The sequence below is a fragment of the Dendrobates tinctorius genome, unplaced genomic scaffold (assembly GCF_039654945.1).
Source record: "Dendrobates tinctorius isolate UK_male_01 unplaced genomic scaffold, ASM3965494v1 ptg000103l, whole genome shotgun sequence".
In the NCBI taxonomy this organism is placed as follows: Eukaryota; Metazoa; Chordata; class Amphibia; order Anura; family Dendrobatidae; genus Dendrobates; species Dendrobates tinctorius.
In genome coordinates this window covers 16065850-16082763 of record NW_027361771.1, presented here as the reverse complement: position 1 = coordinate 16082763, position 16914 = coordinate 16065850, and the positions used below count along the sequence as shown (strand labels likewise).

The following is a 16914-nucleotide window of genomic DNA, read 5'->3' as shown; positions in this document are numbered from 1 at the left end:
TACTGTGCGCACTACTGAAGGGCTATGAATCCTCACTGCTCTCTGTGCACACAGTCCCAGCTTGCAGAGCAGTGAGTATTCCGTCAGCTGCCCTTCGGCTTGCAAGCAGCGCATGACTTCCCTGCTATGCGCTGCTTACAAGCATAAAGCAGCTGCTGGCAACAGAGCAGGACGCTGCAAGGGAGTGCTGGGAAGGTAAATGTGATTTTTTTATATTTTCTGATGGGGCCATGCATACCAGAATGGAGGTGGGGACCAATTATAAGGATGGGGCCATGCATATCAGGACCGTAATTGGGGGCCAATTATACTAGAATAGGAATGGGGCCATGCATGCTAGGATAAGATGGGGGCCCTGAATACCAGGATAGAGATGGGGTCATGAATACTAGGATGAGATGGGGGCCCTGCATACCAGGATAGGGATGAGGGCGATCATTCCTGCCAGGATAGGGATGAGGGGGACCATTCCTATCAGAATACTGATGAGAGGGCCATGCACACCAGGATAGGAATGTGGGGGGCCATGTACAGCAGGATACGGATGAGGGGGGTATGCATATGCATACCAGGATAGGAATGAGGGGACCAACCATACCAGGAAAGGGATGAGGGATCCATGCATACCAGGGTAAGGATGATGGGGTCATGTGTATCAGGATGGGGATGAGGGGACCATATATACCATGATAAGGGATATTAAGTACAGAATTGACCACATTTTTTGCTGCAATGTTTTTTCTTAATTTACTCTTCTAAAAGATAGGTGCGTCTTATGGTCCGGTGAGTCTTATAGTCCGAAAAATGAGGTAATTTATGTTACTATCTTTAATGATCTTTTGGAGAAAAATAAGTAATATTTTGTCATAAATTGCTGTAATTGTTTTGATTTAATGAGTTCTAAAATTCCAGTTTTGTGTGATAATGTTCATAATTAGTGTTGAGCATTCCGATACCGCAAGTATCGGGTATCGGCCGATACTTGCTGTATCGGAATTCCGATACCGACTTCCGATATTTTTTCAATATCGGAATTCGGCATCGGAATCGGAAGTTCAAAGTTGATTGACGGCCTGACGTCATCATGATGCGCGGTATGTGCGCATCATGATGCACCGTCATTTCGGGCCTTCCGGGGGTCTCTGCCGGCCTGCCGGGGGGCTGTGTGGACTGCCCGGGGTCGGTACCGGCCTGCCGGGGGGCTGTGCCGGCCTGCCGGTGGTCTGTGCACCCTGTGGGGGTCTGTACCGGCCTGCCGGGGGGCTGTGCCGGCCTGCCGGTGGTCTGTGCACCCTGTGGGGGTCTGTACCGGCCTGCCGGGGGGCTGTGCCGGCCTGCCGGTGGTCTGTGCACCCTGTGGGGGTCTGTACCGGCCTGCCGGGGGGCTGTGCCGGCCTGCCGGGGGGCTGTGCTGATGTCCGGGGGTCTGTGCAAGCATCGTCCGATGGGACTACAAGTCCCATCTGGCGATGCCTGCTACCATGACAGTGATTGACACATTAGCCAATGATGGGACAGTAGTAGTCCCATCATCCGGCTAATGTGTTAAATGTTAAAAAAAAAAAAAAATACTACATACATACTACATGCTACATACATACTACATATATACTACATGCATGCTACATACATACTACATGCTACATACATACTACATATATACTACATGCATGCTACATACATACTACATGCTACATACATACTACATATATACTACATACACACTACATACATGCTACATACATGCTGCATGCTACATACATACTACATACATACTACATACATACTACATACATACTACATGCATGCTACATACATACTACATACATACATACTACATGCATGCTACATACATACTACATGCATGCTACATACATACTACATGCTACATACATACCACATACATACTACATACATACTACATGCTACATACATACTACATATATACTACATGCATGCTACATACATACTACATGCATGCTACATGCATGCTACATACATACTACATGCTACATACATACCACATACATACTACATACATACTACATGCTACATACATACTACATATATACTACATGCATGCTACATACATACTACATGCTACATACATACCACATACATACTACATACATGCTACATGCTACATACATACTACATACATACTACATGCATGCTACATACATACTACATGCATACTACATACATACTACATGCATGCTACATACATACTAGATGCATGCTGCATGCATGCTACATACATACTACATGCTACATACATACCACATACATACTACATACATACTACATACATGCTACATGCTACATACATACTACATATATACTACATGCATGCTACATACATACTACATATATACTACATGCATGCTACATACATACTGCATGCTACATGCATGCTACATACATACTACATACATACTACATGCTACATACATACCACATATATACTACATACATACAATACATTCATACAATACATACATAGACATACAGTACATATAACATAGAGTAACATACTTACCAATACTTGTCACATTGTTCCCCGAAGCCATTGTCTTTTCCAGAATAAATATTAACATAACAAACCACAAAAATACTCACCCACGATCCGAAGCAGTCCACGAGTGTGTCCCACGACGATCTTGGGTAGAGAACTGCAGCATCAGATGATGCTGCCGTTCTCTACGGGCTGCAGGAATCCAATGACGGAAGGTAGGTATCCTTCCGCACTGTATTCCTCCGCCACTTAAAAAAAAAAGTCCCTAGTCTCACTTTATGCCATTGCTGTGTGGGAATTTCCCACGCAGCAATGGCATAAAGTGAGACTAGGGACTTTTTTTTTTTTTAAGTGGCGGAGGAATACAGTGCGGAAGGATACCTACCTTCCGTCATTGGATTCCTGCAGCCCGTAGAGAACGGCAGCATCATCTGATGCTGCAGTTCTCTACCCAAGATCGTTGTGGGACACACTCGTGGACTGCTTCGGATCGTGGGTGAGTATTTTTGTGGTTTGTTATGTTAATATTTATTCCGGAAAAGACAATGGCTTCGGGGAACAATGTGACAAGTATTGGTAAGTATGTTACTCTATGTTATATGTACTGTATGTCTATGTATGTATTGTATGAATGTATTGTATGTATGTAGTATATATGTGGTATGTATGTAGCATGTAGTATGTATGTAGTATGTATGTAGCATGCATGTAGCATGCAGTATGTATGTAGCATGCATGTAGTATATATGTAGTATGTATGTAGCATGTATGTAGTATGTATGTGGTATGTATGTAGCATGTAGTATGTATGTAGCATGCATGTAGTATATATGTAGTATGTATGTAGCATGTAGTATGTATGTAGTATGTATGTAGTATGTATGTGGTATGTATGTAGCATGTAGTATGTATGTAGCATGCATGTAGCATGCATGTAGTATGTATGTAGCATGCATGTAGTATGTATGTAGTATGTATGTAGTATGTATGTAGTATGCATGTAGTATGTATGTAGTATGTATGTAGTATGTATGTGGTATGTATGTAGCATGTAGTATGTATGTAGCATGCATGTAGCATGCATGTAGCATGCATGTAGCATGCATGTAGTATGTATGTAGTATGTATGTAGCATGCAGTATGTATGTAGCATGCATGTAGCATGCATGTAGTATGTATGTAGTATGTATGTAGTATGTATGTAGCATGCAGTATGTATGTAGTATGTATGTAGTATATATGTAGTATGTATGTAGCATGTAGTATGTATGTAGCATGTAGTATGTATGTAGCATGCATGTAGTATATATGTAGTATGTATGTAGCATGTAGTATGTATGTAGCATGTAGTATGTATGTAGCATGTAGTATGTATGTAGTATGTATGTAGCATGTAGTATGTATGTAGCATGCATGTAGTATGTATGTAGTATTTTTTTTTTTTTTTAACATTTAACACATTAGCCGGATGATGGGACTACTACTGTCCCATCATTGGCTAATGTGTCAATCACTGTCATGGTAGCAGGCATCGCCCGATGGGACTTGTAGTCCCATCGGACGATGCCTGCACAGACCCCCGAAGCCTGCACAGACCACCGGCAGGCCGGCACAGCCCCCCGGAGCCTGCACAGACCACCGGCAGGCCGGCACAGCCCCCCGGCAGGCCAGCACAGCCCACCGGAGCCTGCACAGACCACCGGCAGGCCGGCACAGCCCACCGGAGCCTGCACAGACCACCGGCAGGCCGGCACAGCCCCCCGGCAGGCCGGCACAGACCACCGGAGCCTGCACAGACCCCCTGGCAGGCCGGCACAGCCCCCCGAAAGGCCCGTACAGACCCCAGAGAGGCTGTACAAGGCAAAAACAGGGTTTTTCTTATTCCGATACCGGAAGTCCCATAGACTTGAATGGGACTTCCGGTATCGGAATCCGCGATACCGATACTTTTTTTAAAGATCGGCCGATCCATTCCGATCCGATACTTTGAAGTATCGGACGGTATCGCTCAATCTATTCATAATATGTTAAAGATGGGTATTTTGTGACTGCAACAAGTCTAATGGTAGGGTCTAATATTGTCATCTTCATGCTACTTAAACCTTCCTCACTAAAATATATAATCATTTAGGAGGTCTACTCCTAACCTATCTGCAACCTGGTTCCACTCTCTTGAAAAGCTAAACATAGACCATTGAGATAGGAATTTGCTTGGATGACAAGATAAGCAGAGACACCAAAGCACAAACCAGCCTTCCTACGTTTTGGAAGAGCAGATGGAAACACAATTGTCTTCTGGCTCTTGCAGGGCCGTTTTGGCTTGTAGGGCTGCAGAGTAGGATGAATGTGATTTTGTTGGAGAGGGCTTACCATACCCCACATGCTTGTGCACTTTTTTAGCACTTTAGTGTTAGTAATTAAGAACTTTTTTGTACACGAGGAATATATCTTTTGTTCTGGCTCTTATCCATATTTGATAAAGTTTGTGATGATTCATAAGAGGACGGTTCACTCAAAGTGCAACCAAAAATACAAAAAAATAGAAAAAAAGAAAAAAAAACTTGACAGTTGTACATGTGACATGGAATCTGACAGCATGCTAATCCATAGCCTGAAGACTTAATATATCTGCAGACGTTCACAGGACACATAAAGCCTTTCCTGCCAAACTATGTACATCACTGATACCTCTTCAGTAGTCATTAGTGTCTAGAGAAACGAACACAATAACATATTCTCTTTTTCTTTACACTTGTTACACAACAGACCATGTAGTCAATCTCTTTATGACACCAGTGACGTGATCCTTAAGATTTCTGTACATACAGGATTAGCCTCACACTGAGTCTACACTTATCTCAACAGCTTAATTATTCACTGTTCTCTATGACATCATGAGATTGGCGCCGAGCAAACTTTGTAACTTACACCTATAACCTGATGCAGAATATACTTATTGGATCCTTTTTTTTCCTATATTCTCTGTTTTACACACTTTATTGAAACTGCATTCTTTTATTTTGGAGAAATTGTTTGGGTTTTGTGCATTTTGACATATATCATTGTATTAGGATTTATTTGGAGGCAAGCTTTTCTATTGCATGAATAATTCATAATCATTGGGTCATGCTTTTTCTCTGGGGGCTGTGTGGAATGATCAGTGGCCTAATGATAAGTTTGGACCTGCACCTGTAGGTCTTAGTACTAGAGATGAGCAAATATATGCTAGTGAAATTTAATTCTACACGAATTTTGCAAAAAATCAGCTTTTGCCAAAATACTGATTTTTCGTAATTTGCCTCCACGTGGATTCAACAAAACGGCAGATGTCTTTTTTCCCTGAACCCTAAAGGGTTGTAAAAAGGGTAAAAATTTTGTTTTAAAAAATCACTTATATTCACCTAACCATTCACTTCTCCAGCTTCTTCACTCCTTACTTTCACCTGTTCGAACATTGTTGCATCATCTGATCCCCACGCCACCGGTCAAGACATATGGTGTGACGTCATGATGACCACATAACCTTTTGAGTGCTTATACAAAACTATTCTGCACCTCATCAGAGTTGGAAGTTCCACCCTAGCGTGAAAGACCAAGGGATTTCACTGCTTGCGGCGACAGTAAAAAGATGCAGCTCAGACAGGACAGGTGACTGTGATGTGCGGAGGGGACAAAGAGGTGAGCGATGAAATGAGCAAATGGATTTCTTTTATTTTTTACATCCTCCATCTGTTATGCTTTGGGGTCTAGAAACACCGAGAGCATAATATGAGACAACAAATTTGTGATGAGTACCTTCTCTGTGAATTGGCGTTTTGGGGAAAATACATATGAACAGGCAAAATTGAGTTTTGAATGATATATTTATATCTATTTAGAACATTTTTAGTTGTATGTACCTGACTCCTAATTTTATGTCTGGTGATATTGATATTTTATGATGCAGAAGATACTTAATACTCAAAAATCAATTAAAGTAAAATGTATGTTTTAAATCAAATTAACGAGAAATTGCTGGATCCTTTTTCATTATATTTTCCAATAATTGCAAATAACAACATCCCTCTATGTAGTAGAAATACAAATAGCTGTCCTTTAATTTTGATACTCTATAAAAAGAACCTTTCTCTAATGATGTGTGGTCATGCATTCATCTTTCACAATGGACATATTTCCTAAGCAGTTACTCATAGCTCATATCTCGATACACTTATACACAGTATAAGTGGGATGTGGATCTACAGTATACAGAAGTAATAACTGAGAAGGACTAATGAAATGAATTATATATCATTGACCATGTTATGTGCTATAAAAAGAAGTACAGTGCACCCACATAACCTGCAAGTCATTCATGTCACACACCTGTCCTGGGTATCCTGAGCTCCACTTCTTTCCCATGAGTCCACTGCCATTGTTGTCCTCCACATCAGGTTTTACAAGTTGCCTAGCGTGGATCAATTACATCATATCCATGTGTTGGGATATATATATATGTGTATATAATAAAACACGAATTGGACCAGCTGTCCTCCGAACTCTGGATGATAAATACCTGTTCTCTCTGTATTGCACGGACCAGGACTGGGAACTAGTCCAACAATGTAGAAATCAAAGCAGAAAGGTCCAGCAAACGGAAACTTCAGGTAATTTAAAAAAATCCAAAAATTTATTGTAGATGAATTAAAATATATCCAGAGTTCAGTAACAAGATGCAGACATAATGCTGAACAGACTACGCGTTTCGGCGGAAAAGAAACTGCCACCTTCTTCACGGTCTCGAGCTCTACAATAAATTTTTGGATTTTTTTAAATTACCTGAAGTTTCCGTTTGCTTGACTGCTTTCATATATATATGTATTTTTTTTTCATTGCATTACATATATCTGTGTATATAAACAAAGCCAAAAATATCTGGTAATGTCTTGAACATTTCTTTCATATTGGACTTAAATGATGGATCAAGGTGGAACCTACCCCTACTTTAGCATGCCTTGAGCTGACTTGATACGCCAAGTCCTGTCCAAGGGTCCTAAAGAATTTTTTTCAGTGATTGGCTGCCAGTAGGTGATGGACAAGCTTAAAGTACATACATTTACATCGACTAAGTGAAATACTAGTTCCATTGACCAGGAATTAAAGGTATGATAGGTGTTGTGAAGAAAGATTCACTATCGCTGTCAAGTTTTCATTTTTGCCTGTATGTGTGTTTTAAAATAATGACAGGTATCAGCCTTAGGTGCTAAAATTCCTTTTCTTTGCTCCTCAGTAAAATACGTACTGCATGCAATGTTTAAAGGTGATTTATTGCACTATGCTTCACAGAGTATATACAGTATTATTGGAGGCTATGAAAATGGTTGTTTGTAAGCTAAGCCAGCTTCTGCAGGATTCCTTTGCTGCCCACAATCCCATAAGATTTCTACAAACTGCATTTTTATCTAGCTCAATAAAAAGCATGATATAAAAATACAGCTATTATTATGGCATTTAATCTAACAAAAACGAGTAACATAAAATCTAAAAGCGAAATCATTTGTATGTTTTCAGCTTAACTGTTGCACATTTCGTTTTGTATTGCCTTGAAAATAAGTCTTCATACTCAGTAGGGTCTATTTAATGAGAACCAGTGACCCCCTCAGCTACATCGAAGATATCTCATTCATCCAACCTATAAAGTAATTTGTTCTGCTGAGGAGTAAGAACCCCCAAAGCATTGATATCTGCAGATCGTCTCAGATTTGGCTGGAATAGGTTATTTTTGTTTTTTTTTTTCATTGGACCATTGCCTTGAAAATAAGTCTTTATATTGAGATATAAATAGAATTCTTAGGGACATTTAAAAATTTCCAGAGATTTGTCCATATTTAAAGGAATGCGTAGCACTACATTGAAACTTTTTACCCATTTTAACTAGTAATGTTAAAAGTTTTTTCTTTTTTTTTTACATCTACTTGTTAAGTGCTGGAATTTAATGCTAAAATTACTGTATGAGCTCGCTACTGCCCTTCACTTATCTCCAGAATGGGAGAATAGCGTCTACCTTTTTCCCATGGCTACAAGACTAGGGTCCAGAAGAGTTGTTTGTTGGGTTGAGTTGGGTGTAAGTTGTGCATTAATTCTGCCACTGTATTTAAGTACATGATATACAACTGATGCTTGGCCATCTTTGACCATGCCATATGCTTTAAAAAGAAGCACAGTGCACCCATAAAACCTGCAATTTATTCATGTTGCACACATGTCCTGGGTATCCCGAGCTCCTCTTCTTTCCCTTGGTCCACTGCCATCTATTGTCCTCCACCTCAGGTTTTGCAAGTTGCCCAGCATGGATCAATGACATCATATCTGTAGCTCTATATAAGGCCCATTAAAACACATACCTGTGTGTTGGGATTGCGACTCTAGATCTTTTGGTTTGCTCCATCTTCTGTGCATACTCTGATATTACTTGGTCCCTTCTGGGTTCCACTTCATGAGTTCTGCTGCTCCTGAGTTTCTTGAATGTGCCAAGTCCTCGCTTCCCATGTGTCTTCCAGCTTTCTAGAGTCCCTGTGCTCACTCTGACCTGAGGTTTAGAGGATCCACCGCACCTGGTGAGCCTATCAATTCAACTCCATTCAATGGGAGATACATACATCTTGTAATATTGATCTCTTGGAGTCCTAAAGGTCAAATCCATGCTTATCTAGCAGCTCACACTTTTCCATTGGATACTTTGCTTTTATGAGTATACTCGTTTAAGATAATTCTAATGTACAGCTGTAATCAAGTTTAATTGCCAACCATGGTTCAGAAACTTTTAACATTTCGAAGGAAGCAGCATGAAATACACATGATAAATTGTCTACAATAGTGAAGTCATATGAAAGAAAACCTAGATATAAGCAGAATCTGTACATCTGGTCCACAATTCTCACTCTTCTCTGAGCTTTTACATTTGCAATGTTCCAGTGGCATGGAAAACCTTCATTACATGGGCATTGTTAATTCTAATGCAAACTTCTGATGTAGAGGACAGATTACTCACAAATTTGGAGTGCACTCCATCTTCAGACCATGTGAGCTGCCAGTGAACAAGGTGGTACCCCAATATATATGCAAAGAATTTTCACTGTGTACTCTAGAATCATACAATATTATTGGACACAAACAGTGCATTTGGAATGCAAGTATAAATTAAGTGATGCCACGGCACTGTGATGCAAATAGCGTAGTGATACTAGGTGCTATACTGATGTGCTGGACACACATGACATTAATTTGAGGTATAAAATCCTTATTCTTGGTTCTTTTTAAATGCAAACTGAAAAATGAGAATAAATATTAAGATTCCAGTGATTAACCTAATAGTTTATTCATATTCATTCATATTTTTTTTCAGTTGAGATTTTAAATTCATTATTTTGCTATAATGAATCGTGTTTTCTAAAATAAAATTTGCCTTTAAAAGCACCATAATCTCATTTTTGTATTTTACATTAACATCTTGAAGCCAAAACCAAGTGTTAGGGTTTGCAGATCACACCAAAGGTAAATTAAGAGAAGGTGTGATCGCAACTCGGGGTCCACCGGGCGTGATGCAGAAACCGCAGCTAGAAAATAATGGCGAAGCGTAGCAGCAAGTAAGCCCCATAAACACACAGAGTTAAACATCACTCAGTGTGAACAGAGTACAAGGCGCCTGACTCTGTTAGTCCACAGAGCAGTACATAAACTGAGAGCACTCTAAGCTATGCCCTATTAGACGTCACAGGAGCATAGTGGAAATGACGCTAGTGGGGTCCTTATAACTCACTCCCTGCTATGCTGGTGATTGAGCCTGCTCTGACACATGGTGGCTTTTGAGCCTGCTCCTGAGGATGCCCGATGCAGACACTAAGTTCAAGTGGGAGTTCCCACCCTACACTCCCTGTCTAGAAACACACTTGTAGTGCTATTAGCGGCACACGTGCATACAGGGTGGTAACTGACCCACCAACACACACACAGCAAATACACATGATCTTAGCGCACCGATGGGCGCGCCAAAGATCCTTTTATAGACTCTGCCAATCAGACAGGACCTTGCTCGCGGGCCAATCTGGAGCCGGCACAGGACCTGAGCAGCTGACAATCGACCACCAATGAGAGGTTGCCACCTCATGAGCATGCTCAGTAGAGCGAATCCTGGACTTAGTCCCAGGAAGGACTGCTCGCTGCTGTCTATTGTTAGTTACCATAGCTGAACCTGGAGAGGTAGTGGTAACAATGTGCACAGCTTGAGTCTGAGCAAGACACTCAGGCCGGTGTCCTTGCTGAGCAGCATCTACTGTGGTTGAGACTGAATGGGAGACTGCAGGAGAAGATAAGCCTTGGTGTTGTGAATGAGTCACCGAGGAGGAAAAAACAAAAAGCAAGCTAAGCCCAGAAAACCGGAGAGGTTGGTAACTAGCGGATTGCAGACCCCTGATCCTATCCACAACAACTAGCAGTAGCCATGGAGCGTGCCTACCGTGGTCCTAGATGCCTCGTCACGGCCAGAGAACTAAATAAGCCTAAAGAAAGAAAGGGAAAATCTAAACTGCCCCAGAGCAGACCCCAAAGCAATAGACAGCCCCCAACATGTATTGTCGGTGAAACAAGATGAAAACACAGACACAGGTAGAAAGATAGGCTGAGCAAACAATGAGGCCCTCGCTAACTAGAAAGGACAAGAAAGGAAAGCTGCTGTCTGCAATCACGCAAAAAACCCTGCCAAAAAGAATGTCCAACACGTCTGATAGAAAAAGGCCCTGAAGTTGCTAGACTTCAAATCACTATATCAGCACTCAGGTATATTCTGAAGACAGATCAAAAGAGATCAACTGATAAGAGACAAAATGGGGATTCAGCCCAATCCCAGCCAGGGCTGGCTGAACACAAAAACTAAGTAAACCAGACAAAAACTCATATGAACAATAGCAGAGAAAACTTAGCTTTAGGAAGGCAGGAACCAAACTGGAAACCAGGAGCCAGAGACAGGAAAAATTACCAGCTAGAAACTAGGGAGTCGGCTGCCTTAAATCCAATCAGAAACTCCTGATGTCCAATCGCATTCCTCTTCCTCAGGTGGCCGGTCTCTGCCATTTAGATCAGCTTCATCACCTCCCTTCACCAACAGAGGGAGTCCAGATAGAGAACTCACTACTCCTCTGTCAGCACAGCCAGCTCCATAACCCTCACCAGAAGCCAGAGGCAAACCCAAAAATGAGCTCAAAACACCTTGGGCTGTGTAGATGGAGAATCCTAACACCAAGTAGGTGCATATCTTTTTTTATACTTTTTTCTCATCATATTTTTCTCCTAGTTTTAGCTTGCAAAGATCAATGCATAATTTTGGCCAAAATAGGCAAATCTATTTTTTATCCCTCTTTTTTTTTCAACCTCGTGATGGTAACCGTTGGCACAGATCATTACAGTCATAAGAGTTGTACGAACATTCATCACACAAATGTTTTACATATTGATATAAGACTTGCCAGAAACCTTTAATTTATGGTATCCGGTTTTGGTGATCGGTAATTGTGCAGATCATGATCGCATACCACAGAAATTTATCCAGCTTACAAATCTAAAACATATCTGTACTCCATGACAGCAAAACAAAGAAAAGATGAAACAAGGCTGAGCAGAAATAATACTTGGCATCTAGACTCGTACGTCTGGCGCCTGTTGTTAAGAGATGTCATTATTTGGGGTTCTATAATTTGCTGTAATGTTTTGCTGTAATTTGCTGTGATTTGTCTTCTCCTATGATAATGTTACACGTTGAAGGTCTTGTATGCTAATCATAACAAATTAACATCTACAATATGTCAAATTACAGAAATATGCGCATTTTTAGAGAAAGCGTGATTTTTTTTACAACTCTTGTGTGTAATTTAAGTTAAGAACATACCCCATGGTCCCAATACATTATTCCATTTGCACCTTTCTTTGTCTTGTTTTTATTGTCCGAAGCCTGTTTTTGATTTGTTATGACATTTCAGTGTATCATGCAATGTTTTTCTCTAAATGTCACATAAAAGGTTATAAACAAAAATAAAGCACATTTTTGGTTCTGCGCCAATTACATGAACCAAGTTCATCATTTTCAAGAATTGAATTTCACCGATGAGAAAAAAAGTTTCTCCACCTCCTCGTATCAGTCAGTGGAAACCATTGTAGAGCATTTTTTGTAGATGTTTTTGGTGGCACTCTAAGCTGTGCTACATTAGTGATATGTTTTCTTTCTAGTGCTTTTAAAACTCTGTAATGAAAAAAAAAATAAAAAACAAAACTTCAAAACATCAAGTCTGACAAAAACCAAACTCCACATTCCATCTTCACATCTATCATTCAAACAGTGGCTGGTTATACACAAAAAGTTTTTATTTTTTTTAAGGAAGAGCAAAAAAGCAGTGGCCAGATTTTAGCTGAAAGTCTATATTAAAATGTGTGATAGTTTGTGGTATTTAGGTGATGGTTTATGATCAGACTTGTTTTTCTTCAAATGTAGCCTGCTCAAAGTATAGGCGACCCATAAATACAAGATAACTTTATATCAGCTGAACAACACATTTTATGTACATGTAACCAATAAATTCTTCTTTCTGCACAAATTTTAATTTATAAGGTACTGAACACTGAAATTGTAAGAGGTGAGACTTAGCATATGTGTTGATGTTTTAATGTCATGGCAGACTCTTGCATCCTTCTACCTTTACTAACACCTTTGCATTTACTTAACAGACTGGAAAGACTACGATGGACGAGAGCTCAAGCACAAGGGACAGATTGAGGTATTGGAGCGCCTACTCCAGCAAGTCCGAGCTGTTCATCAGCATTACAGCTCTCGAGGTAAGAGTGAATTTATAAACTGCCCTAGATTTGGCAGCTGAGATGTCTGAAGTGACTTGTCTACAATATTTAGATTAAAATGAGTGTCCTTTGTGTCAGGTCTCAGAAACTTAGCAGTCAAATCTTACAACTTTGGGTACTAGAACTTGTAGTCATTTATAGGTGAAAAACACAAAAATATTCACAACAGTTTTCTCGAAGACTAGAATCAAGGAAGAAAGGGTAATGGTGAGATTGTTAACACCCTAAATAAAGCTGTGCATAGTGGCATAAATTGCAGTTGTCGGGCCCCAATCCCCACTTTTACGCACCACCATTTTGATCTAATCTATATGGGGCAGAGGGATCTTTTGCCTTTTCTAAGGCTCTATTTGATCAGAACTGCTGCAACTACAATGTTATTTTATTATTTCTTTTTAATCAATCAATCAATCAATCAAATTTATTATCGCCAAGTACATATTACATATATACAAGGAATTCTTTGTGGCAAAGAGGCAACATAATATATAACAACAGATACAACAAGTAACATCTAACAAGACAGATACAGTATATAGTCTACACATGACGATTTAATTGTTGAACAGAGAGTGGATAGAAGCTGTTCATATGGCGGTTGGTGCTGCATTTGGGGACTCTGAAGCGACGTCCTGAAGGGAGTAGTTGGAATGAGGAGTGTCCCGGGTGAGAGGGATCGGATGAAATTTTCAATGTGTGGGATCGAATACTCTTATCATAAAGATCCTGGATTTTAGGCAGGGGGGAACCTATAATTCTCTCTGCTGTTCTGAAAGTCCTTTGTAAGCGGAGTTTGTCATGCGCAGTGGCTCCCCCATACCAGACTATCAGAGAGGAACAAATCACAGATCTGATGACAGCATTAAAGAATAAGATCAGCAGATTCTTAGACAATCCATATCTTTTCAGCTGACGCAGGAAGAACATCCTCTGTTGTGCTTTTCTTATAACAGCATCCACGTTTTTCCCCCATTTAAGATCATGAGAGATGATAACACCAAGGAATTTGGTCTCTGTGACCCTAAGAACCACTTTGTCATGGATGTAGATTGGAAGTATCTCATGTTGATCTTTCCTAAAATCCACAACCATCTCAGCAGTTTTTTTAGTGTTGAGTACAAGATTATTGGCTTTACACCAGTCACATATTCTTTCCACCTCACTCCGATACAAGTCTTCAGCATTTCCCCTGATGAGACCAATCAGTGTCATATCATCGGCAAATTTCAAGATTTTTACTGAGTCTGCTGAAGAGATGCAATCATTCGTATAGAGAGAAAACAGTAACGGGGACAAAACACACCCCTGAGGTGCCCCGATGTTTGTGACCAAGGTGTCCGAAGTGAATGGTCCAACTTTTACACTCTGTATCCTGGCTGTCAGGAAGTTATAAATCCACAAGCATAAGTTGAGAGGGACTCCAAGAGCTACCATTTTCTTATGAAGTAAATTCGGATCAATGGTATTGAACGCTGAGCTAAAGTCGATGAAAAGAATCCGGACATATGAGTGCAGTTCATCTGCATGATCCAAAATATACTTCAGTGCCAGATTGACAGTGTCATTTGCCGAACGATTCTCCTTATAGGCAAACTGAAGCGGGTCCCATAGCTTCTGCGTGAATTTTATCAGGTGGGACATCATAATTCTTTCGAAGACTTTCATAGCTACAGATGTGAGTGCTACTGGTCTATAGTCGTTCAACTCAGAGGATCCCACTTTCTTGGGGACAGGGATAATTGTGGAATTTTTCCAACACTGAGGTACAACGCACTCTTTCAGTGACACATTGTATATATTTGTCAGTATAGGGGCAAGCTGGGTAGCACATACTTTCAGACACATTGGAGATACACCATCAGGGCCAGGTGCCTTTTTGACCTTAAGTCCCTTCAGAATGCGTATCACCTCTGCCTCGGAGATCACTACTTGGGTGTTGCACAATGAATGATCTTTATATGAACAGACTGAGGAGCTTAGAGATGAATAGCCACTGTGTGTAGAGCTTGACTCAAATCTGCAGTAGAATTCATTTAACTCTGCTGCCAGACTTCTGCTGGGGTTCACTATAGTGGGGTGGCTTTTATAATTGGTGACCTCTCTTAATCCTCTCCATGCAGATCTAGTATCTTTTGATGAGAACCTTTCCTCCAGAATCTTTGCATACTCGTGTTTGGCTAACTTGATCTCTTTAGATAGCGAGTTCCTAAGTTTCTTGAATTCAGTAATATTGCCTGCTTTGTAAGCCTCCTCTTTTCTCTTACGGATCAAACTGACTTTAATTGTAAACCACGGCTTGTTGTTTCCCCGAAAGTGGACAGATTTGGATGGAATAAACGTGTCTTCACAAAAACGGATATATGAGGACACTGCATCAACCCATTCATCCAGACCCGAGCATGTTTCCTGGAATACCTCCCAGTCCGTGCATTCAAAGCATGCTTGTAGTTGCAATTTTGCCTCCTCAGACCATGTCTTCTTTGTATAAACTGTAGGTTTGGATGTTTTCAACCTTTGCCTGTAGGCTGGAATTAAATGAATTAGACAATGATCTGAAAAGCCCACTGCTGCTCTCCTCACTGCCCTGTAGGCCCCTTTTATGACTGTATAGCAGTGATCAAGCGTATTGTTCTCTCTCGTGAAGCAGTTTATATGTTGAGTAAATTTGGGGAGATCCAGGTTGAGTTTTCCTTTGTTAAAGTCCCCCATTACGATCACAAATGCTTCTGGAGATCCTTTCTCCCATTCTGATATTTTGCAAGCTAATTCACCAATAGCAGCTTTAACAGATGCTTGAGGGGGAATATATACTGCAACCAGAACCATAGATGAAAACTCTCTTGGAGAGTAAAATGGTCTACAATTGAGTGCAAGGTACTCTAGATCTGGAGAGCAACCTTTTCCCAGTAAGTTAACATCACAGCACCAGCTAGTGTTGATGTAGAGACATACCCCACCCCCCTTTGTTTAACTGAAGCTACACAATCACGGTCAGCTCTGTAGATAACAAAACCAGGTAGATCCAGACTACAATCAGGGATGGTCTCATTCAACCAGGTCTCAGTAAAACAAAGAGCAGCTGAATTGGCCATATCAGATCTCATGTTACAAAGTAAGCTCAGATCCTCCATTTTGTTAGATAAGGAACGGACATTAGCCAAGTGGAGTGAAATGTGGAAAAAATATGAAGCAATTCTGTGGATGGATCTCTGCTGATCTAAAGAAGGCAATCCTAAACCCAGCTTGTCATGAATTAGATGAGCTGTGGCTTGATGCCCCTGTCCTTTATTCCTCACACCCTCCCCTAGTGGAGTTCCAACTCCATACATTTTGACAGAATTTGGCAAAATTGGCGTGAAAATTCTAATATTCGCATCATATGTTGAGCAACTCAGCATTACCAAAATATTTTGGCTTTTCAAAGCAATTTACATCAGAAATCTGGCATAATTGCTTTAATACACCAGGGCCTAAATGTTAACACAGTGGTTTTGCCTTGTTGCCTTAATGAACCCCTT

The 16914-nt window shown here is 40.6% G+C and overlaps 1 protein-coding gene across 1 annotated transcript in view; it reads left to right on the top strand.

Annotated features, from left to right (window-relative positions):
- Positions 1–16914, top strand: part of ANKFN1 (ankyrin repeat and fibronectin type III domain containing 1) — a 1014930-nt gene that overhangs the window by 507315 nt on the left and 490701 nt on the right. The window contains exon 8 of the mRNA XM_073588104.1: positions 13268–13375. Within this exon, the coding sequence (XP_073444205.1) occupies positions 13268–13375 (108 nt within the window). The remainder of the gene's footprint in view (positions 1–13267; positions 13376–16914) is intronic.